At 49.9% G+C, this 23480-nt stretch overlaps 2 protein-coding genes across 10 annotated transcripts; both read left to right on the forward strand.

Moving 5' to 3' along the window:
• The first annotated feature begins 193 nt into the window (after positions 1–193).
• On the forward strand, positions 194–17218 carry Tars2 (threonyl-tRNA synthetase 2, mitochondrial). Of its 3 annotated transcripts, none has more exons than XM_085835658.1 (18): positions 194–345; positions 589–785; positions 2852–2975; positions 4335–4459; positions 4981–5098; positions 5200–5264; positions 5544–5622; positions 7307–7453; positions 7799–7897; positions 8283–8500; positions 9265–9427; positions 10146–10283; positions 10454–10531; positions 14581–14681; positions 14847–14948; positions 15118–15190; positions 15760–15874; positions 16081–16173. In XM_085835658.1, the coding sequence occupies exons 1-18, from the start codon at positions 265–267 to the stop codon at positions 16140–16142; spliced, it is 2085 nt and encodes a 694-aa protein (XP_085691784.1). In that variant the 5' UTR covers positions 194–264; the 3' UTR covers positions 16143–16173. The 3 variants fall into 3 exon arrangements, with proteins under 3 accessions (XP_085691784.1, XP_085691785.1, XP_021013117.1); XM_021157458.3 differs by lacking the exon at positions 16081–16173 and adding an exon at positions 16874–17218 and having other exon boundaries at positions 198–345; XM_085835659.1 differs by lacking the exons at positions 14847–14948; positions 15118–15190; positions 15760–15874; positions 16081–16173 and having other exon boundaries at positions 195–345; positions 10454–10564; positions 14581–14682.
• Positions 17219–17615: 397 nt separating this feature from the next.
• Ecm1 (extracellular matrix protein 1) lies at positions 17616–23106 on the forward strand. Of its 7 annotated transcripts, none has more exons than XM_021157641.2 (11): positions 17616–17819; positions 18915–18977; positions 19100–19204; positions 19332–19412; positions 19507–19587; positions 20159–20203; positions 20425–20744; positions 21031–21405; positions 21848–22068; positions 22362–22449; positions 22781–23106. In XM_021157641.2, the coding sequence occupies exons 1-11, from the start codon at positions 17750–17752 to the stop codon at positions 23009–23011; spliced, it is 1680 nt and encodes a 559-aa protein (XP_021013300.1). In that variant the 5' UTR covers positions 17616–17749; the 3' UTR covers positions 23012–23106. The 7 variants fall into 7 exon arrangements, with proteins under 7 accessions (XP_021013300.1, XP_021013301.1, XP_021013302.1 ...); XM_021157642.2 differs by having other exon boundaries at positions 20162–20203; XM_021157643.2 differs by having other exon boundaries at positions 19103–19204.
• The last annotated feature ends 374 nt before the right edge of the window (positions 23107–23480 follow it).

Consider the following 23480-nt stretch of genomic DNA (forward strand, 5'->3'; position numbering starts at 1 on the left):
TCAAAGTTGGATGCCTTCTTGTCACTTTGGGAACCTAGACTGCAGGTGTGTGCTACAGCTTCCACTTTCCGGCCAACCGGAACCTTTCCCAGAGCGGCTGCTGCTGTGTGGGTCCTGCCTCAGCGGAGTTCCTGGGGGTGGTGCCCGGCCGGAATGGCGGCTACGTTATCCAATAGGAAAGGGTATTACTGGCTTAGAAGCCAATGAGGATCCTGGTGAGGAAGAAGCGGTGATCTGAGCATGGAGATACCGACTTGAGACAGCATGGGTCTCTGTCTGAGGTGGCGCCGGCTTGGGTTCCCACTCCCAGAGTTCCGCCGCTGCGAGCTCCACACCGTGCGTGAGGTACGCCAAGCTCTCAACCATCTGGTCCAGCAGAGTCCAAGGGGGCAGGCTATCCAGCCCCTCCTGGACCCTGCTGCCCCACTCGGAAATGTGCGGTCCCTTTGAATCCCCAATTTAAGACCTAGTGTCACCCAGTTCTCACCTTAAAACCAATGCTTCTTAAACACCCATAACCCCTACCTCCCCCATTCCGGAGTAGTGGAAATAAGCCCGCGATACCTCCTAACGTGCCTTTCCCTTCAGGCCTCTGCACCAACTCCTCCACATTGGTTGGCAGAACGATTTGGCCTTTTTGAGGAGCTATGGACCGCTCACGTGAAAAAGTTAGCAAGTATGACACAGAAGAAAGCCCGGGCTATTAAGATATCACTTCCTGAAGGCCAGAAGGTAGATGCTGTTGCATGGAACACAACCCCTTACCAACTGGCCCATCAGATCAGGTATCAAGCCAGCCTCTACCTACAAGAATTATTTTTCTGTCCTTTTCTGCACCCGGTCAGAAAAAGAAAGCATCTTTTTGTTTCTCTTTGGTTTTTCGAGACAGGGTTTCTCTGTGTAGCCCTGGCTGTCTTGGAACTCACACTGTAGACCAGGCTGGCCTCAAACTCAGAAATCCGCCTGCCTCTGCCTCCCAAGAATTGGGATTAAAGGCGTGCACCACCACTGTCTGGCTACATTATTTTCTTTTTCTTTGTTTTCCATCAGAAAGGTGTAGTCTTTGGGCAGGGAGAGGGTTAGGGTTGGGGAGGGGCTCAGTAACTCATTTAATTGATTGTCACACAAGCATAAGGACCTGAGATCTGAATTTGATCTTGCAATCCATATAGTGGAAGGAAACTGACTCCTAAAAATTGTCCTCTGACCCCCCCCCACACACACACACTAGCTTGTGTGCCCCCCACCCACCTATAAATAAACGAAACAATAGTTTCAGGTTAAAAATAAAAAGGGTGTGGTGACATGTGCATGTAATCCCAGAACTGGATAGGCAGAGACAAGCAGATCCCTGCATTTTCTGGCCAGCCAGCCTAGCCTGCTGGCGATGCTCTTTGCCAAAGAAAGACCCTCTTCTCAAGGCATGATTGTTGACTCCCGAGGAAGAATGCACACCTACTCCCCCAGAAAAGCATCTTGTTAAAAGAAAAAAAATGGCCGGGCGGTGGTGGCGCATGCCTTTAGTCCCAGCACTTGGGAGGCAAAGGCAGGTGGATTTCTTGAGTTCGAGGCCAGCCTGATCTACAAAGTGAATTCCAGGACAGCCAGGGCTACACAGAGAAACCCTGTCTTGAAAAACCAAAAAAAAAAAGGGGGGGGGTGTTGGCTGGGTGTGGTGGTGAATCCCAGAATTCATTGTCAGAGGCAGGTGGATCTCTGAATACAAGGCCAGCCTGGTATATCATCTTCAGTTCCAGGACAGCCCAGGCTGTGTAGAGAGGCCCTTTTTTCTAAATAAATAAATATGATTTAATTTTTTTACATTTGTGTGTGTATGTGTACACAGACATCCTTGTCCAAATGCTCACATGTGTGCCCCTACAAATGCAAGCACAGTGTACATGTGGAGGTCAAAGAAAACTTTTGGGGGTAAGTTCTCACCCTCCACTGTGTGGGTTCCAGGGACTGAACTCAGTTCGTCATGCTTGGGAGCAAGCACCCATAACAGCTCACAAACATTTTGAACACCCCAACTTTGAGCTGTATTGATGAGTTTCCTCCACTTCCTGGGTTCTAAGGTTATAGGTATATACCACCATTTCTAGTTTCTACTCCCATATAATGCTGGGAGTAAAACCCAGGGGGTTGCTGTTGTTTTTAAGTGTCGCGGACAATTTTATTTTAGTTTAAATTAAAACTTTCATGGTAGGCACACTGTAAATCTTAGCAGCTGCCCTGAATAAAACAAGGAGAGAAGAGGATGAAGCCGTGCTGGTTTAAGTTGTCATGGAGGTCAGAATAAGGAAAGAGGGCAGGAAACAGTGTGCCTTTGTAACTCTGGCCACAGAGGAGTGCTTATAGCCAGCCACACCTTGTGGTGGCTTCCAAAACGACACCGCTCCTCCACACTCCCACTACTGAGACTGCCTCACTCCAGCCTGGCCTTGAATTTAGGAAAACCCTCCTGCTTAGGCCTCCCACGTGCTGAGATTGCAGGTGTGAACGCCTAGGCTCAGATAGTCCTTCTTGCCAAGCATAGTGCTACAGGCCTGTAATCTTAGCATTCAGAAAGTGGAGGTCAAAGATTCAGAATTCAGGGCCAGCCTGGGCCAAACAGCAAGACCTATCTTTAAAATAGAGGGTAGGATGGGGGCTTTTTTTGTAAGGATTTGTCTTTATAGTTTCAGAATTTTTGCCCTTCCCAGTGGATACATTGGGAAAAGAAATAGCAGGTCTTTACTGCTCTGGAAACTTATTTCCACTCGGCAAATTAGAGTTGCTGAGAGAAGTCAGCCTCCTCCCTGCGGATTGTAACACTGTCTTCATTCCCACTACCCTCCTACTGCTACAGTGTAACACTGGCTGATACTGCCGTGGCTGCTGAAGTAAACGGAGAACTTTACGATCTGGACCGACCCTTGGAGACAGATTGTCACCTCAGATTTCTGACATTTGATTCCCCAGAGGGCAAAGCGGTAGGTTTCTCCCATATGGTGAGCACAGTGCCTAATTATCTGAGTGGTCTTTAAACGGGAAAATTCAATTCTTCTTTTGCTTCACTCTCTCAGCTCAAAAGTGGGGAGGAGACGGATTATTCCTGTCGAGCCTGGAAAGCCTTCATGGAGGCTTTTATTTAGCATTGGTCTGTGAAGCACATACCTTGTGTGCTAGTGAAAGGGGGAGAAAAGGCTGAGAAATAGGATAACGTGCCTATTCAACCTCTTGTGCACACAGTGTCAGTCATCCGTGATGTCTGCTCAGCTCTCATGGGTTCCATAACTGAGCACAAAACCCAGGGACCTTCCGCTTCGTTTGTTATTAGAGTCCAGAAAAATATATTTATCATCTAAATGTGACTAGTGAACCAACCCAAGAATAGTTCCATCGCAGCAGATCCCAGGAACAGAAAATAATGGCACTAAGCAAAACAGACTGCTAGGACAGCTACTGGGTGGGGCCCCGGTGTGTAGCAACAACACACAACGCAGTATCAACAGCAGCAAAGCCAGAAGTCTAAAGAACTGTGGGTTGGTTTTGTCTTTTTAAGACAATGTCTGGCTGTGTAGCCCAAGTTCAGGCTCCAGCTAGAGCTTTCCCTCCAGCCAGCACATGTTTTATACGTAGTATACACTGAAGCCCTGAAGCTTACAGGAGCAGCAAAGGCCACCGGCCTGGCCTCCTGGTCCAGGAAACACTGAGGATGTGTAGGGTGGACCCACACTTCCACTCAGTAGCAGAAGAAACAATACTGACCCTCTGCTTTCTGTAAATGTTTTTTATTTGGGGCTGGAGAGATGACTCAGCAGTCAAGAGCAGCAGCTATTCCTCTAAATAACCAGGATTCAATCCCAGCACCCACATGGCAGCTTCTAACTGTCTGAAACTCCAGTTCCAGGAAATCCATGACAGCAGGCATGCATGTGGTGCACATACCTGCGCAGGAAGGCACAGTACCTATATATACGTGTGTGTGTGCATTACATGCATGTGATTACATGCATGCCTGGTGTCTATAGAGTCTACAGGAGGGTGTCAGATCCCAGGAAATCAGAGTTATAGGTGGTTGTAAGCTACCTGATTCAGGTACTCAGAACCAAAACTGGGTCGTCTGCAAGAGCAAGTGTTCTTAACCATTGGTCCATCTCTCCAGCCCCCATTTACAACAACTGTTTACTATTCCTTCAAGTCATCTTGAGACATGTAGGGTCTGGGTTCTGTGGCAGGCAGTCATAATGCAAGCATCCCAGCTTTGCCAGCAGCCTCTCTGAGGAAAGCATTAGTGCTGGGACTTAACAGGAGTTTGAAGCGCTCAGACCTCGTTCTTGTGAATGCAGGTGTTCTGGCACTCTAGTGCCCATGTGCTGGGGGCTGCAGCTGAGCAACAATTGGGTGCTGTTCTCTGCCGAGGTCCAAGCACAGATTCGGGCTTTTACCATGACTTCTTCCTGGGAAAAGAACGGTGAGCAGTCCAAAAAAAGGAGTCTGGTTCTGGGGTGGTTTCTGGGGTCTTGGTTTAGAGGAGAAGCTAAGAGATCTTCTAGGCACCAAACAGGAACTTCCATCCCTTCTCCAGTGTGTCTCTCTCCTGACCGCTGAAACTCACCTTTTCTGCTCTTCCCAAATTCAAATGTTACCTCACCCTCATTACTCTTTTCCATCTGGCATTCCTCTCTCAATAGACACTCCCTCCCCTTCCCTTCCTCCCTCCCTCTCTTTCTCATTTTGTAGCCCAGGCTGTTGTTGAACTCAGATCCTCCTGTCTTGTCTAAAGAGTACTTGCCGAGGATGAGCAAGGCCCTGGGTTCAATCTCCAGCACCATACACACAGAGAAAATCTACACTTGCTTTCCTATTTATGTTTAAGTTTGTCTTTGCCAGTAATTACAGATTTGTCAAAGGTCAGGACTTTACTCCCTAGCTAGCATGTCATCACTCAGGAGTTGTCTCTGAAGAAGCAAGTTAACAAACTCCCTTTTCCAGGACAGTCCGCAGCGCAGAGTTGCCCATTTTAGAGCGGATTTGCCAGGAGCTCATAGCTGCTGCACAGCCTTTCCGAAGGCTAGAGGCTTCCCGGGATCAGCTTCGCCAGCTCTTCAAGGTGAATCAGCTGTGTGAGAGAGGAACTTGGTAAGGCTTGAAGGAAAGGGTGACGCCCAGGGCGTCCTATCGGATTCACGGTCTCTGTCTGCCTTCTTCCAGGACAACCACTTTAAGCTTCATCTGATTGAGGAGAAAGTGACAGGCCCAACGGCAACAGTGTATGGGTGAGCCTTGTCAAGAGGGAAAAACGCAGGGGCGCTCTGAGGAGGCCAGACCTGGGGTAAAGGAAGGGTGGCGGCAGATGAACCACACTGCTCCAGAAAAAGAAATGGAAGGAGAGGTTTGTTTTTGTTTGCCATTGCTCTGTCAGCAAGACAGTTCTCTCCTCAACACCTCTTCTGTCAGCTGAAGCCCTGAAAGGGAGGAGAAAGGGAAACAGGAGAGCCTGGGAACCTCCTTCTCTCCGGTGTGGCATGTCGGTTCACTGGCTCACCTTCTCTCAGGTGTGGCATGTCGGTTGACCTGTGCCGGGGCCCCCATCTTCGGCACACTGGACAGATTGGAGCACTGAAGCTGCTCACGGTGAGTAGTGGGGTTAGCGTTAGGGTGGTACTCCCGTTATCCCAGGAGAAAGCTAGAGAATGGAGAGGGTGGTCCTTTCTCTCCTACCCCATCTCTGTTCTCGTGGCTGATGAGGGGATCTAGGAGAAAAGAGGGTTTTCTCCATTCTGAAATCCCAAGGTTTCATGGGAGGTACTGGAGCCCCTGCCAGAGCCCAGAATTCAGTTTAGACTCTGTAGTCTGGATCTGCATTAAGGGAAATAAAGCAAGAGACCGTGAGCAGACTAGACAAGGTCATGTGGGGTTGGTGACACTGTTTGACAGATACTAGGGAAAGCTGTGACCAAGGAGCGGTCGTGTCTTCCCTGAAAGTGCTGTCCCTAGACTTTGTGTCACTGTATGAGACACAAAGCTGAAGCTGAAGCTAGCAAGAGACAGATGTATGTGTAGAAAAAACCTCCTGTAAACGCAACAACTGCAGTCTGATTCTGCTACTCATGAGGTATGCAGCTTTGGCCAGATCTCCTTACCTGCTGTTTGTGTCTATAAAACAAGACTGACTATTCCTGTAGCACTGGTAAGGCCACACCATACAAACAGAGCCATCAAGCTCAGACAAGAGTGTTTAAGGGAAAGGCTATAATTTGTCAGTTTGTTCAAGGCAGGCATGTGGCCTGTGATCCCAACACTTGGGAAATGGAGGCAGAAGACAAGGAGTTCAAGGTTATCCTTGAATGATACATCAAGTTGAGGTCAGCTTTGACCGTTTGAGACCCTGTCTTAAAACATCAGCAAAGGTTCTTAGTTAAATTGGGTTGTTTGTTTTTTGGTTGGTTTTTCGAAACAGGACTTCCCCTGTGTAGGTAGCCCTGGCTGTCCTGGAATTTGCTTTGTAGACCAGGCTGACCTCAAACTCACAGAGATCCAACTGCCTCTGCCAAGTGCTGGGGTTAAAGGCATTCACCATCACACCCGGCTCTTACTAATAACAGGGTTTCTCTGTTTAGCCCTGGCTGTCCTGGAACTCACTTTGTAGACCAGGCTGGCCTCGAACTCAGAAATCCGCCTGCCTCTGCCTCCTGAGTGTGATGGGATTAAAGGCCACCATGCCCGGCTTTACTAATACTCTTAAAGAGCAAGCAGAGGCATTTGAATGTCATGTAGCTAGGAGTACTGTGTAGTGTGGAAGATTGGCTTTCCCAGCAGCTGTATGGAATATTGATAAGGAGTGGTGGACAGGCCGACGTTTGACCATAGTTTAGTTTTTCTCCTAACAAGTCATTAATTAGGAGGTGGAACTAAACATAAGAGGACAAGGGTGCAGTGGGCAGTGAGAATGTAGAGAAAAAGATGGCTGTGTGACATTACACCTCGTGCATGCATGCATGCATACATACATACATACATACATACATACATACATGGGATATATAAAAGACATGATCCAGGTAAGATGCAATCCCATGGGTATTAGTAGTAGGAAAAGTAAAGAGGTGAACTGATCTTCATATGCATCCATACATATAAAACATGATCCAGGTAGCCCAAGGAGGAACATGCAGTCCTATGGGTACTGATGGTAGAAAAAGTAATGAGATGAACTGATGTTCAAGTTCATCTCTGAACTGAGAGCATCAGAGACTTGACAGGAGAGCCAGTGTCTCTGGTCTGCCTCATCTTCCCTTGACTCCCTCCACCCTCACAGAACTCCTCAGCCTTGTGGAGGTCCTCGGGAGCACCTGAGACACTGCAGAGGGTGTCAGGAATCTCTTTCCCCAAAGTAGAGTTACTGAGGAACTGGGAAGCTCGAAGAGAGGAAGCAGAGCTAAGAGACCACAGACGAATTGGGAAGGTACAGAGCACGGGAGAGTGGGCAGGTGCTGGAGGGTGAGGGCAAGGAATGTGAGCTGCTCTTCTGTTGGCTTTTTATCTTGACTTTTGTTTCAGTTTTCATTTGTTTTAGACAGGTCTCATGTAGACTGGGCTGGCTTCCTGCTATAGCTAAGACAGACCCAAACCCTCGACCTTCCTCCACTCCCTCCCAAGTACTGAGAGTAAAGGGTCAAACAACCATACCTGGTGGAAGAGTGTGATTGTAACCTGCCAGAAGATTCGGTCAGAGGGAGTAGCTCTGACACTTGCTTCTCTAGTTCCAAAGCCCTCCCCCACTTGAGTGATGGTCACATTCTTTCCCCAGGAACAGGAGCTCTTCTTCTTCCATGAACTGAGCCCTGGGAGCTGTTTTTTCTTGCCACGAGGGACAAGAGTCTATAATGCCCTGGTGGCTTTCATCAGGGTAAGGTGGACACGAGTCTAGGGGAAAGGGATGGAGCCAAGGTGTTTGAGTTTGGCTCAAGCACGCAGGCATGTGCCTAGAGTCCTAGCACCAAGAGACTAAAAAAGAAGTGTCATGAGTTTGAGGACAGCCTGGGCCACATAGTAGGATCTTGTCTCAAAGGGAGAAGGAGTAGGGAGTGAGAGCAGAGTCTTGTAGAGGCCTGGTGACTTAACCAGGTGCTCCTGCTGTGTACTCTGAAGCAGCTTAGAGAATTGGTCGGCATGGTATTTAAAAGCTTTTGGCTTTGGTCAGCATGGTCTGAACCTCCAAGAGAATCACAAAGCTTTTATCTCCTCTCCTTCCAGTTACATTTGATATTTGATGTCTGTTTTCACCTTTGCAGGCTGAGTATGCCCGCCGTGGTTTCTCAGAGGTGAAAACTCCCACACTGTTTTCTACAAAACTCTGGGAACAGTCAGGGCACTGGGAACACTATAGGGCAGACATGTTTTCCCTGAAGCCCCCTGGCACTGATGGTGTCGACAACTCCCAGAATGGCCATCCTGCCAGGTGTCCCAAAGACACACTTGCTCTAAAGCCCATGAACTGCCCTGCACACTGGTGAGTTGGGGGTCAGGAGGGCAGCTCCTCCTGGGCTGGGATACAGGTCACCAAATGTAAAGTAATAGAAAGTACTTTGGAGCTGGGCGAGGTGGCGCACGCCTTTATTCCCAGGATTCTTGGCACAGGCAAGCAGATTTCTGAGTTTGAAGCCAGCCTGGTCTACAAAGCTAGTTCTAGGATAGTTAAGGCTACAAAGAGAAACCCTGTCTCAAAAAACCAGAAAGGAAGGAAGGAAAGAAGGAAGAGAACAAACCTTGGAAAGAATATTGAGGCATCTAATTTGGGCCTTGAATCTACATCCAGTGGATTCAAGTTTAGCCAAGTGAATTTTGGGAAATTATTCTATTTCTTGGGCATGTGTGTTCTTAGGTAATGGCAAGGCTCTGTGCCCATCTCAGAGTATGGACAGTAAATGCCTACTATGGTGTGACTAAGGGTCTAACTCTTTTTTTCTAGACAGGGTCTCACTATGTAACCCTGGTTGGTCCCAGACTCACTACATAGACCAGGCTGGCCTCAGACTCTGAGGAGAGCATGCTGAGATGGGGAGGGTGACAGCTAGGATTGTAGAGAAAGTGGATACTCAGTGTTAGGCCTGGTGGCACACAGCTGTAATCTCAGAACTGAGGAGGCAAAGGCAGAAAGATGATGAGTTTGAGACCAGTCTAGAACACAGCGAGTTCTAGGTCAGCCAAGGTTGCATACTAAAGCCAGGGTTCATTTTCCCTATGGCCCTGAATCTGTTATCATCCCAATCTCAGCCTGATGTTTGCCCACCGGCCCAGATCCTGGAGGGAACTGCCTGTGCGACTGGCTGATTTCGGAGTCCTGCATCGGGCTGAGGCCTCTGGCAGTCTGGGAGGATTAACGCGGCTGTGGCGCTTCCAGCAGGATGATGCTCACATCTTTTGTGCACCCCATCAGGTGGTTTTCCATGTTCATTAAAAGTGTCAACTTTCTTTGCCTTTTTTTTTTTTTTTTTTGGTTTTTTGAGACAGGGTTTCTCTGTGTAGCTCTGGCTGTCCTGGCACTCACTTTGTAGACCAGGCTGGCCTCGAACTCAGAAATCCGCCTGCCTCTGCCTCCCGAGTGCTGGGATTAAAGGCGTGCGCCACCACGCCCGGCACCTTTTTTTTTTTTTTTAAAGACAGGATCTCGTGTAGTTCAGGCTGGCCTCAAATGTACTTCGTAATGGAGGATGACCTTAAATTTATGGTCCTTCTGCTTCACCTCCTGAGCAATGAGATTTCTGGTGTGTGCTACCATTCCTGATGTATACAATGCTAGAAATCAAACCCAGAACTTCATGTGTGCTAGCCAGCTCTTTCCGCAGGCCCTAGTTGCCTTCTTGGGTTTTTTTGTTTGTTTGTTTTTTGTTTTTTGAGACAGGGTCTCTCTGTATTGCCCTGGCTGTCCTGGAACTCACTCTGTAGATCAGGCTGGCCTCGAACTCAGAAATCCGCCTGCCTCTGCCTCCCGAGTGCTGGGATTAAAGGCGTGCGCCACCATGCCTGGCTCCTAGTTGTCTTCTTTATACTGTGGTTTAGCTACCCCTCTAGTTCTCCCCTATTTCCCCCCAAACCACCCATCCCTTCTGATTTCTAGTTGACATGCAGCTAACATCTCAACTTCCTGTCTCCAGCTGGAAGCAGAGATCCGGGGCTGCCTTGATTTTCTCCGGTGTGTTTACTCGGTTCTTGGCTTTTCCTTCCACCTGGCTTTATCTACCCGGCCACCTGGTTTCCTAGGGGAGCCTTGCCTATGGGACCAGGCTGAGCAGGTGAGTGAGAGAGAGGGAAGCGAGGCAGATAAGTCCATCCCTAGGGCAGAGCAGGGGTATGTGGCAAGGTCTTCAGAAAGCATAAGCTGCAGGTGTCAGTTTTCACAGGCCGGCAGGTTACCCTGCTCATTACTTTCCTGACATGTTCCTCTCATCTTGTTCCCTCAAAGGTCCTACAGCAAGCCTTGGAGGAGTTTGGAGAACCCTGGGACCTCAACCCTGGAGATGGGGCTTTCTATGGGCCTAAGGCAAGCTGGAACCACACTTGAGAGTTGTACTAGGTTATCTTGCTTTATTAAGTTGTATCTACAAAAAATTGTTTTAAAACGTGTGTAAGAGCCAGGCAGTGGTGGCATATACCATTAATCCCAGCACTTGGGAGACAGGCAGAGGCAGATCTCTAAGTTCAAAAACCAGCCTGGTCTCAAAAAAAAAAAAAAAAAAAATTAAGATTTTTATCTATAGCCATGCACAGTATACACACAGCAGCACAGGTGAGTGGACCTGACCTACATGGTGAATTGCAGGCTAGTGAGGGAGGGCTACACAGTGAGTCCTTGTTTCAGAAACAAATGTGGGAACCTGTATGGTGTAAGGCTACAACCAATTCCCAAAGTTGTCCTCTGCCTTCTATATTTTTACTCCATACACATACACACAGAGTAAATAAATATAAAAAATTAGTAATGATAATTTAAAATATAGGTAACCAATATAGTTGGGTGGTGGTGGCACAGGCCTTTAATCCCCGAGTTCGAGGCCAGCCAGGTCTAGAGAACAAGTTCCAGGACTCCCAGGGCTACACAGAGAAACCCTGTTTTGAAAACCAAAAATAATGATAATATATATTTATATAGAGAGATAGATATGAATCTTGTTATACACCTATAATCCCAGCACTCAGGAGATTAAGACAGGAAAATGTTGAATTCAAAGCCAAATTGTATCACATAACAATACCTTGTTTAAAAATACTAAGGGAAGAAAGAATTCTGTCTCTTAAAAAGTCAAGAGTTGGGGGTCTAATGTGATGGTTCACTACATGCCTTGAATCCAACACTTAAATCTTGGGAGACAGATGCAGGCAGATCTCTGTGAGTTCAAGACCAACCTGGTCTATATATCAAGTTCCAAACCAGCCAGGGCCACATAGTGAAACCCTATCTCAAAAATCAGATTGGGCTCATCTCAGTTGGTGATGGCTCAGTGGTGAAGAGCACCCACTGCTTTTGCAGAGGATCTGGGTTTGATGCCTAGCAGCCACATCAGGCCATTCACAACTGCCTAACTATAGTCCGTCGGAATATGGCATCCTCTCCTCTCCCCACTTCCATGGGATGTATAGAACCACAGTGCATGCACACACACACACACAATAAAGATAACAAATCTTTGTTTGTTTTTTGAGGCAGGGTTTCTCTGTAGCCCTGGCTGTCCTGGAGGACACTCAGTAGACCATGCTGGCCTTGAACCTGATTCCACTCCTCCTAAGCTCTGAGATTAAAGGCATGTGCCACCACTGCTGAGCAAGCTGCTGCTTTGTTAAAAGGGGGATGGAGAGGCAGTTCTGAGTTAAGAGGGCTTGCTGTATAGACCATGAGGACATGAGTTTGGAGCCCAGCATCCACTTAACAAGCTCCCCGTGGTCTCATTATTGCCTATTACTCCATTGTTGTATGTCTTAGAGATAGGAAGCTTGCAAGCTGCCAGCCTAGTGAGGAGAAAACCCCCAGATTCAGGGAGAGTCTCAGCTTCTCGTGCTGCTGTGAGCAGATACTCTTGGTAAAAGCACCTTAAGGGAGAAAGAAAGGGTCTATTTGGGTTCACAGGCCAGGATCCAGCCCTGCTGAAGCTGGTGGCCTCACTGTACCCACAGTAAGGAACAGAGCATATTGGATGGACCCAGGGCCTTAACTCTTTTCTCCACTTTATACAATCCAGGCCTCCTCATAGGAAATGGCCCCCCACTCAGTTAACCTAATCAGAATCCCCTATATCCTAGGTGAGTCTAGATCCTGTCAACAGTCGACACTAACCATTACACTGCCTCAAGGGAACAAGGCCAGAGAACAGTAGAAGACACAGGCTGCCTGGCTCTAGCTTCATGCACTTGTGTATGTGCAGGCATTCTCACACATAGCAGTTAATAAAATGAAATGGCTTGTGTTGTTGACAGAATCAGTCAGAGCTATGTAACACCGACCCCCAGACTCCCACCAGGGTCACGCCCAGACAGTCAGGTACTGATGTGGGGCAGATAGGAACACCAGAAGCTGATGACCTCTGGCCTTCAACTCTCTCTTACTGTTCTGGGGCCAAAAGCTGATGGCTTCTGGCAATGACCTCCTGCTGATAGCAGCAGGGGAAAGAAACTTAGTTACTTGGGTTCTTGTCTTTTTTTTTTTTTTTTTTATTACGTATTTTCCTCAATTACATTTCCAATGCTATCCCAAAAGTCCCCCATACCCCCCCCCCCACACGGGTTCTTGTCTCTTTGACTTAGGGACCCCTCACAGGCCAGTGAGAGCTTTGAGTTCATTAACTCTTCGTGAGTCAGAGAGAAAAAGAAAAAGTCAAGCACGCACAGACACAATCATACAGATGAAGTAGAAAAAGGTTACACCACCACTTTATTGTTGTTCTTACTTTTTATACTATCTCTAAACTTACATATAGAACTATCAGGTAGAACCATTACAACAGGATAACTGATGACCTGGTTTTCTAAGCACTTTTACATTTCATGAGTTCATAGTAAGTTTAAGGCAGTAGTTCACATCATAGATTGATAAGGCTTAATGAGTTACAGCAGAATTGTTTACATGTCTTTCCAACAAGACGTCTACCTGACTAAACATTCATAATCTGTTCCTGGTTCCATGAGTTCATTATAAGTTTAAAGCAATAATTTTTATGTCACAAGTTAGCACAGTTTTGTCAGGAGACAAATCATCTGCCTTGTGTCTTATTCTTTTGAAGTCTTGTATAGATAAACTTGCCCATCATTTATTTCCTGTCCTTGCTCCTACAATAAATTGTCCATTCCCAGTTTATGACTTTTAGTTACTAGATAGTGGCCCCTTGCCTAACCTAGAAGGAATGTTTTCCTTTACCATAAATTTGTTCCAATCCTGTTTTCTTGTCCTAGTGCAGTTAGCCCGTGACACATGAAGGTTTACAGAGCTACTTGCAGCTTTTATTCTGTCTTTAGGGGACTTGAGATTACTTGTGTCGATTTAGGAATTCTATAAAATCATTATCAGGAATTATGAAATCAGTTCGTCTACACAGCATTTCTATATGCAAGTACGTCTTCATGTTGATCTGCAGGAAATTTGCCCAATAGGGTGGGCTGAATCCCAGGCATCATTAGGCTGTGTTATAGTGACAGCAGTGGCACACCAGCAGCAAGGAGCAGGCCTGGGATGATGAAGTCTCTGCTAGATCTTGCACCTTGCATCTTAGAGCTCACCCACCGAAGCCATGCAAAATGGTGGGCCATCTCCAGGGAACTCACTTGTTTGTCATTCCCTTTCCTAGACAGCTTCTCTCTCCTTCCTCTCTCTCTCTCTCTCTCTCTCTCTCTCTCTCTCTCTCTCTCTCTCTCTCTCCTCTCTCTCTCTCTCTCACTCACACACACACACACACACACACTGAGAGAGAGACAGAGAGAGCGAGAAATAGAGAAATCAGGTAAGCAAGCTATGGCTGAAAGAGGAAAAGGTGTGAAAATCCTCAAGGAGAATAGAGCAAAAGGTTTTGCATGGGATCAGTTCAGTCTTGAACTGATTTCTATGGTGGTATCAGTCTTTGCTTTGGCATCTGTGGCAGGTGGCGTGTGACATGCTAAGTGGCCCTTAGCAGTTGTACTGCAGGGCTGAGGACATGGGAGAGTAGAAGACTATCAGGATAGGGCTCTGTCTCATCCATCAGCCAACAAGCAGTGGGAAGGAGGGGAACTGGAGAATATTACAGCTGAGCAGGGCAAAAGTGGGGGATGGGACTGCCAATGGGAAAGGGGCTGCAGAGCCAGTCGTAGATTGTCAGCTATAAGAGAGTTTCCGACTGCCACTGAGGGAGCAGATGGGGTGTGGCCCAGCATAGGCGAGGTGTAGGTCTCAGGAAGAATTAAGTGGCTGGGGTATGGATAGTCTCTCATCATAGGTGGAGAGGAAGGAAGGAGTATTGGCTGTCTGCATGGCACGGCTTTCCTTACAGGGACAGGGTAGAGAAGAATGGCTGATGGAGCTAATGAAAGCTATTGGGTCTGAGTCTTTCCCCTTCCCATCTTCTCTAGATTGATGTGCACCTCCACGACGCCCTTGGTCGGCCCCATCAGTGTGGAACAATCCAGCTTGACTTCCAGCTGCCACTGAGATTTGACCTACAGTACAAGGGGTACAGACCCTGGCTCAGCCCCCACCCCCGCCTTTGACTGCTCCTCATACTGAGCCACCCCTCCATACCCTGCCCCATCAGAGAGAGTTTTTGGTAACGGGAAGTGATTGGGTTGCTCAGGTTGTGGCACTTTCACCGTTCACCCACTCCCTTTCTCCTTCCAAGGCCGGCGGGGACCCCAGAGTGTCCAGTCCTTATTCATCGAGCAGTGCTTGGTTCCGTGGAAAGACTGTTGGGAGTGCTGGCAGAAAGCTGTGGGGGGAAATGGTGAGTCACTGGACACCAGAGTTCTGCTCTTCTCTCCAGCCAGAGAGTCCGTGCCTTAGGTTCTGACCTTATCCTATGTATTTTCTTTTCAGATCTCCCTACAGCTACGCCTAAGCCTAATGGCTAAAGCCAAAATGAATAACTTCCTGCCCCTTTTTCCTGCCAACAGGCCCCTGTGGCTGTCCCCGCTCCAGGTGGTGGTCATCCCTGTGAGGACAGAGCAAGAGGAATATGCCAGGCAGGTGAGTTGAGAGAAAATTGGGAACAGCGGGGCATCTGCCATGCATCCCTGGTGAGACAGGCTCTGCAGGAGAGTGGGAAGGGCCTGAGGCAGCTTTCCCGTGTGCTAAATAAACATTCTCCATCTAAAAATTGAGTTCAGCCTTGGCTTCATAATAAGACCCTTTTTAAATAGTTAGGGGTGAGCCTAGAGCTCAGTTGGCAGCATATTTACCTAGTGTGCAGAAAGCAGTGCGCTTTGTGCGCAGGCTCACAGCCTGAGCTGCGTGAGGTTCGCTATGGAGAAACTTAAGACTCTGGGCGGACAAGAGTTGCACAGCTGCTTGGGAGATGGGTGCCTAACAACAGACAGAGCCCAGAGAATAATGGAGGGTTCACTTTCTGTGAGAAGCACACAAAGGTTTTAGGTCAGGGATGGGAAGGAGGCCTCAGTATCTCAGAGAAGAGGCAGTCAGCCAGCTCCTGAGAGGGGGAAGTGGGGATGTGAGACAAGTATCCGAGGAAGAATAGTAACCAACCGACATAGCTCAGCTTCCATTTGGATTTACTCATCACCAAATCTGTACCCCAGGTGCAACAGTGCCTGCAGGCTGCTGGACTTGTGAGTGATCTCGATGCAGACTCTGGCCTGACCCTCAGCCGGAGAGTCCGCCGGGCCCAGCTTGCCCACTACAACTTTCAGTTTGGTAAGAGGGTTAGCCATAGACCTCAGAGCCCCAAGCTCTACATTCTCTCTACTAACTCTATTGTTTAGCTCTGTGTACATTGAATTAACTGGGACTCATTACCTGGGCTGGGTGGGAGCCTGACTAATCTGCCTGCCGTCCATTGCTCCTTCCCACAACCTATTCCATCCCTCAGAACAGTTGTCTTCTCATTAACCCTACCCTAGGCTGTTTCTGTAAGTTAATTAACCAGGCCAGCATCAAAGAGGAAGGGACAGGAGAGGATTAAGAAGGCATCAGTTGAAGCCAGGCATGGTAGGCACACCTGTAATCCCAGGATTTGGCAGGTACAGGAGGGAGGGCAAACATGAGGCCACTGTGGGCTGTATGTAGCAAGATTATCAGTGAACCAGAAGCTGTAGTGCTCTGTGGTGGAGCACTGGCCTCCAATGAGTTAGGTCCCAGCACCAAAACCAATAAAGGCATTAATTAATTGCCTTGTTTATTGTTGTGTGGGTGGAGGCAGCTCTAGGGGACAAGAAAGGTCTTAGGGAAGGAAGTTGCTCCTGACTCTTGGGCCTCTGGAGGCAAGAAGCAGAAACTCCTAGCCAGACCGCCTGACTGGGGCATCACACATGCTCGTTGCCTTGGCAGCACTGACAGCAAGCCCCGCCCTGCTGTTTCCCCTTCCTGTACTGTACCCCTCCCCCCAGGTCACACACATACAGTTTTTCTTTTTGTGTAGCTCTCCATGTTTGTCTCTGTCTGACTGACTCTGTATCTCCCAGCCCTGGGCTCCTGACCTGCAGGGATAGGGGAGTAAAGCCCGGCCCACTTCCTTATCTCCTCAGAGTGGACAGTCAGCAGCAGGGCAGGCGAGCTAAGCATGAGCTTCAGCCACGGCTAGGCTCTGCTCCTACCTTTCCTAAAGATTCGGGAGTTTGAAGTTTCTGCAAAGCAAAAGGAAACAACCCATAGGGTGACTTTTGTTGGGTTTGCAAATCTTTCCTCTTCCTGCAGTGGTTGGCCAGAGAGAGCAGAGTCAAAGGACAGTGAACGTGCGCACGCGAGATAACCGGCAGCTCGGAGAGCGAGGCCTGACCGACGCCGTGCAGAGACTGCTGGAGTTACAGAACGCCAGGGTCCCCAATGCAGAAGAAGTGTTCTGAGTCATGTCCATTGGTGACGTACAGACTCATGAGAGCCGTCCGTCCCTTTCCAGGGAACACTAACCCAGCTGGCAGCCCCGCATATGCCCGAGGCCTCAGAACTGCTCTCTGAAAATAGACATGGTGTGGGGGCTCCCCACTGGAAGGAATGCTGTACTGACTGGGTAGAAGGAGAATAAAAATATACTTGAAGCCATGGCTGTGCCTTTATCTGACTCTGAATGCTTGTCTCCCTCTTTCCCAGACCTGAGGCAAAGGGATACCGAGGCCTCTGACCAGCAAGAGAGCTGCCTCAGGAAGCCATTCTCCTCCCACTCCCACTCAGGAGAGTGTCAGATCCCTTCTTTATAAAGGACAGTATGCAGATGGGAAACTGAGGCACAAATTAAGGGTCCAGATGCCAACTTGCTCCATGATCCTCTGCATCAGTTTTGAGGGGACCCAGGAGTGTTCCTTCCATCACCTCCATTCTTCCCAGGCTAAGGAGGCTCCAGGAGTCTGGGAGGAGTGGCTGTAAGAGGAGGAGCAGCAGAGACTGAGTCATTGCAGGAAACAGGGGGGCGGGAGATAGCATATAAAGAGAGACAGACAGGAGGCCTTGAAGTTCACAACGGCTGTAGCAACAGCCAGAGGAGCAGGCTTGCAGCAAGTGGCCCAACCCCTTCGAGTCTAGATCTGCCTGTGACAACCAGCTTCTGGGTGACCAGTGACCAGTCCTTGCCCCAGGATGGGGACCGTATCCAAAGCAGCCTTGATCTTGGCCTGCTTGGCTCTTGCTTCTGCTGCCTCTGAGGGAGGTGAGTCGGGGTGGGGTCAGCAGTTGCTTAAGAGCCTGGCTCCAAAGAGCTCAGCAGTTGGGTGATTGGCTTCCTTTATATGAACATGTCATTGTGAAGTGGGGCTGAACCTTTAACCATGGAGGCTGGAACAGGAGCAGAATAGCTAGAGGTAGTTGCTAAGAAACACAAAAATTAGAGTCAAATAGACACCACAAGACAGGTGAGTTTACAGGGTGAGGATCCTCCTGTCGGAACACGTGAGGAGGGACGAGGAGGCAGGTGAGGAGGAAAAGAAGCCCTCGGGCTGCTAAAACTCAGCCTACCGAGCCAGGGAGCCTTGACTGGCTCACTCTGGTCAGAGGACGAGTTAGAGTTCACCCACGTTCACCCCCTATTACACACACACACTGCTTTGAAGTCTGAACAAAAGGGAATACCAACTCTGGACAGGACAGACTCAGATCCTTCTATAGATAGCCATGTCTGAGACAGCTCCACCTCGCTGCTGTCCTGGTTCCTAGGTTTGTGCCTTCGGCTCAGCTCCAGATGGCTCAAGCCTAAAGTTGGCAGTGAGATGGCTCGGTATGTGAAGGTGCTTTGCCAGCAAGCCTGGTGACCCGTATTCCATCCCAGTAACCCACATGGAAGGAGAGAAATGACTCCCACAAGTTGTTCTCTGACCTACACACATCACCACAGTGACACTCTGGCCCTCTCCACACATACACAAATAATATTTTTCTTTTTTAAGAAACCTAAAATAAGCTGAGATTGACAGGGGAAGGCGCTTAAACATTTGGCTGACCGTCTCACCCAAAGGCTGAAAGTATTTGTAAAGGCCTATAGGAAGAAGTTTGGAGAGAGGTGGGTCCTGGAACATCAGCGCATTGGAGGGACAGCAGCCACAAGCCCCATCCAAGGGAGGTACTGACAGGAAATTAGATCTCCATTCCCAGCCAGCCACTCACTCAGAGGGGAGGTGTGTAACAGGTGGCTCCCCCACAGCAGGCTTTCCACAGTCTCGGTCGGCCTCCACAGCCTCCCCTTCCTCTGTCCAGGACCAGGAAAGGACGCCTCAAAACTGCCCCTGACTTTTGTCTTTCCTTCCTCCAGCCTTCAAGGCTTCGGACCAGCGAGAGATGAAGCCAGAGCACCTCTTCCAGCACCTCCATGAAGGTGAGAGCCTCAGAACTAACCAGGTCGGATGAAGACAGGTGCTCAGGACAGCATGGCTGTAGAATTTGTGGGGAACAAGCATGCAGTTGGGAGGCTCTGAGTGTCTCCCCTCTTGCCTTTAGTAGGTTATGCAGCACCCCCTTCCCCACCACAAACCCGGAGGCTCCAAGTTGACCACTCTGTAACTTCTCTGCATGACCCTCCCCTCTTTGAGGAACAAAGAGAAGGTGAGGCCACCCCAAAGCCCTCCCAGTTACCCTTGAGACCTCTAATCTAGTGTACTTCCTGCTCCTCAGTCGGGGAGGGAGGGACCCCCCTACCCTACTGTCTGCCTCACAACTGCCTGTTCTGTAGTGCAGCCCCCTTCCTCTCCGGAAGACATCCCTGTGTATGAGGAAAACTGGCCCACTTTCCTAAACCCTAATGTAGATAAAGGTGAGTGCTTTCCTGTCCCCCAATCCCCACCCACCCCACTGTGATGCTGACACTGGCCTGACCTCCCTCCCTTGTGCCCTCCCCCATCTTGCAGCGGGTCCTGCTGTCCCTCAAGAAGCCATCCCCCTGCAGAAAGAGCAGCCCCCTCCCCGAGTCCATATTGAACAGAAGGAACGTGAGTGACTGCCTCTTTCCTGCGGAGCCCAGAGCATGGGCTTGGGGAGGAACGGCGTGGGACTTACTCTCCTGAGCTGCTCAGTCTCTATCTGTGCAGCCGGTGGAATGCTTGTCTGACACAGCCCAGGCTGGCTTTGATCCCCCACACTCCATCAACTAGATGTAGTGGCACTGGCATGAACATCAGACCTTCAAAGGTTGTTCTTAGGCTGGGCAGTGACTTTTAATTCCAGCACTCAGGAGGCAGAGGCAGGCAGAGCTCTGAGGGTATATAGCCTGCTTGGTATATAGAGCAAGTTCCCAGACAGCCAGGGTCAGCGTTACTGAGTTCAAGGCCAGCCTGGGAAATATGAGTACATGAGGCCCGGTTTTAAAGAAGGAAGAGAAGGGAAGAACGGTTGGAAACGATGCCTGTCCAACAGCTCTGTGAGTCAATGGTGTAAAATAGCAGTCGTGTTTTTTTTCTGGCCTCTATTGTGTTCCTTCGTGCATGGGAACTAGCAGGAGCCTGTGTTTTAGAGGAGCCCATTCCAACAAGCCTTTTGCTTACCCACTTCCCTCTACCCCAGTAGACCCGCCTGTCCAGCCTCAGGAGGAGATTGTCCAGAAAGAGGGTGAGTGACCACACTGGTCTGTCTGTTCCCACGGTTAGCCCCTGAGCCCCAGGAAGGAGCTAATGCTGGCCTGAGGGTCGCAGTTATCTTTCCCTTTCAGTGACCCTGAACTGAAGAAGCCCTCATACCATCCCAGCCCTTTCTCTTCAACCCCAGGTCTCTCAATGCTCTCTGCTCAGTCAGCCTGCATGTGGTCCTCCCCACTGTTTTCTCTGTTCCAGTGAAGCCGCACACCTTGGCGGGCCAGCTTCCTCCAGAGCCCCGGACTTGGAATCCAGCCCGTCACTGCCAGCAGGGACGGAGAGGTGTCTGGGGCCACCGGCTGGATGGCTTCCCTCCTGGCCGGCCTTCTCCAGACAATCTGAAGCAGATCTGCCTTCCTGAGCGTCAGCACGTGGTCTACGGCCCCTGGAACCTGCCACAGACTGGCTACTCTCACCTTAGTCGCCAGGGAGAGACCCTCAATGTGCTGGAGACCGGATACTCCCGCTGCTGTCGCTGCCGCAGCGACACAAACCGCCTAGACTGTTTGAAGCTTGTGGTAAGGGTTTGGCTGCTGCTGCTGCTGCTGTTGCGTGCGTGCGTGTGTGTGTGTGTGTGTGTGTGTGTGTGTGTGTGTGTGTCTGTGTGTGTGTGTGTGTCTGTGTGTCTGTGTGTCTGTGTGTCTGTGTGCATGCGCATGAGTGCTCCACACTTCACCCGGGGTACAGATGGAGCACAGGTCGGCTGTACTGCTATTTGCCTGCCTAGGGTCCTTTCCTGGAGCCTGGGAGGAGGCAGAAATATGAACAATGAGGTGCTCGGTTGACCCACCCCTCTCACTCTAGTGGGAGGATGCAGTGACCCAATTTTGTGAGGCCGAATTCTCTGTCAAGACCCGCCCCCACCTGTGCTGCAGACTGCGTGGGGAGGAGCGATTCTCTTGCTTCCAAAAGGAAGCTCCTCGCCCAGACTACCTGCTCCGACCCTGCCCGGTCCACCAGAATGGCATGTCCTCAGGGCCCCAGCTGCCTTTTCCCCCGGGGATGCCCACACTGGACAATGTCAAAAACATCTGTCTCCTGAGACGCTTCCGCTCAGTGCCACGCAACCTCCCAGCTACTGACGCCATCCAGAGGCAGCTGCAGGCTCTGACTCGGCTGGAGACGGAGTTCCAGCGCTGCTGCCGCCAGGGCCACAACCACACTTGCACATGGAAGGCCGTAAGTGGGCATCCCAACCACCTTGGGAGCCTATCTGCCTGCCCACCCAACTCCAACTGCTGATTCCACAGCCATTCATCCACTTTCGTCTGCTTGTGACTGTCCGTCCGTCAGTCCATCCGTCCGTCCCTCCATCCGTTGTGTCTGTCATCCAAGTCTGTTCACTTTGAGTCTTCGTGCTTCCATCCTGACTTCATCCACCCGTGACCCCACATATGCATCTGTCTGCCATCCATCCGTCCAGCTATGGCTTCACCCGACCCTCTGTACCTACTGGTCCAGCTCATCTCCAGTGGCCAATTAGGAGCCTCATCTGTGTTCCTCCCTTTGACCTCCCCTTCTAGCTCCTGGGGCCTCATCTCATAGCTGAAAGGATAAGGTGTGGTAAGGAGAAGGAGCCAAGCAGCAGGCTTCTTTCTCACTTCTGTCTCTCTCTCCACAGTGGGAGGATACCCTGGATGGATACTGTGAGCGGGAGCTGGCTATAAAGACCCACCCCCACTCGTGCTGCCACTACCCTCCTAGTCCTGCCCGTGATGAGTGCTTCGCCCACCTAGCTCCCTATCCCAACTATGACCGGGATATCTTGACCCTTGACCTCAGCCGAGTCACCCCCAACCTCATGGGCCAGCTCTGTGGAAGTGGAAGGGTCCTTAGCAAGCAGTGAGTCCTGACACTCTTGCCTATCCACAAACCTCCTCCTCCCCTGGGGGGGTTCCCTTGGGGAGGACAAAATCATGCCTTCCCAGTTCCATTTGAGCTGTGGGGGTGAGGAGGTGTTTATTTATTTTGAAAGTTTCACTCCGTGGTCAAGGCTGTTTTGAACTGGACCAATCTTCTTTCCCCCCGTACTCCAAGTAATGAGATTACAGGCATAAGCCACCGACCCCAGCAGGCTTTGGGTGATGTGGAAGGGACAGAGACCCTGAACTCTTCCTCTTTCATACCAACCACAGTAAACAGATTCCTGGGCTGATCCAGAATATGACCGCCCGCTGCTGCGAGCTTCCATATCCAGAACAGGCCTGCTGCGGTGAAGAGGAGGTGAGTGTGTGTGACATGCGATTCCACGGCTCCAGGGAATCAGAAGGCTAGAGGTAGAGGTCACCCCTCTTTTTAGTACCTCAAGCCTGTTTGCAGAAGTCAGGTTAAGTGGAATAGATCATTCCTCAGAGTTCTAGAAGGCTTCTTCCTTCCTGAGAACCTCTTGTCCCTGCCCTAGCTTCTAGCATTTCCAGATGTACACATCTGTCAGGGACAAGCAGGCAGTCCTGCTGTGGAAAGGAAGCTGGCAGCCTCTGGGCCTCCAGAGGGATCCAGTGGGCAGCCATGCCTCCCCATGCCCCAGCATGCCCCCTTTACATTGCTTTCTCAGAAACTGGCCTTCATCGAGAACCTCTGTGGTCCCCGGAGGAACTCGTGGAAAGACCCTGCCCTCTGCTGTGACCTCTCTCCTGAAGATAAACAAATCAACTGCTTCAATACCAACTACCTGAGGAATGTGGCTTTAGTGGCTGGAGACACTGGGAATGCCACTGGCCTGGGGGAGCAGGGCCCAACTGGGGGAACAGATGTCAACCCCGCCCCTGGGTCCAAGGAAGAATGAGTCACCCTGAGCCTCAGAGGATTAGATGGGGGGAACTCCGCCCTACTCCACCCTCCTCGAACACTCATTACAATAAATGCCTCTTGGATTTGGCATCCTCATTGTCTTTAGCGCGCACACACACCCTTGTAAGCTCCCTAAGACTGGCCCAGTGGCCTGCTCCCACTGCCTGAACAGAAGATGTTCCTTATGTGATGGGACCAGAACTAAGTGGCTTGACTTCACTTGTCATCATGACCTTAATCAAATATCTTAATAGAACTCCACCCCAGTAGCTAGCTAGCTGTTGGGAGTCAAAGTGAAAAAGATGTAGTCTAGGTTGGGCTACAGCCTAGCCCGCCATTTTATTTTGCTTGGGATCCAACCAGCATCTTGACAACTAGTCACATGGTCTACCACCGAGGTGCATCCCCAGCCCAGGCTGTGTGGTCTCAGTGTGTGTTTGTGAGTGTGCATATGGTGTGCATGG

Source organism: Mus caroli, unplaced genomic scaffold, assembly GCF_978045245.1.
Source record: "Mus caroli unplaced genomic scaffold, Mus_caroli_1 scaffold_3, whole genome shotgun sequence".
Lineage (NCBI taxonomy): Eukaryota > Metazoa > Chordata > Mammalia > Rodentia > Muridae > Mus > Mus caroli.

Excerpts from the sequence above, each read along its gene's own strand:
- Tars2 (XM_021157458.3), top strand. The coding sequence starts at position 265 with ATGGGTCTCTGTCTGAGGTGGCGCCGGCTTGGGTTCCCACTCCCAGAG. Across the intron at positions 10,532-14,580 it reads GGGCTTTCTATGGGCCTAAG|ATTGATGTGCACCTCCACGA; the intron begins GCAAGCTGGAAC and ends CATCTTCTCTAG. Across the intron at positions 15,191-15,759 it reads AAGAGGAATATGCCAGGCAG|GTGCAACAGTGCCTGCAGGC; the intron begins GTGAGTTGAGAG and ends TCTGTACCCCAG.
- Ecm1 (XM_021157641.2), top strand. The coding sequence starts at position 17,750 with ATGGGGACCGTATCCAAAGCAGCCTTGATCTTGGCCTGCTTGGCTCTT. Across the intron at positions 18,978-19,099 it reads CTTCCAGCACCTCCATGAAG|TAGGTTATGCAGCACCCCCT; the intron begins GTGAGAGCCTCA and ends TCTTGCCTTTAG. Across the intron at positions 19,588-20,158 it reads CCATATTGAACAGAAGGAAC|TAGACCCGCCTGTCCAGCCT; the intron begins GTGAGTGACTGC and ends CCTCTACCCCAG.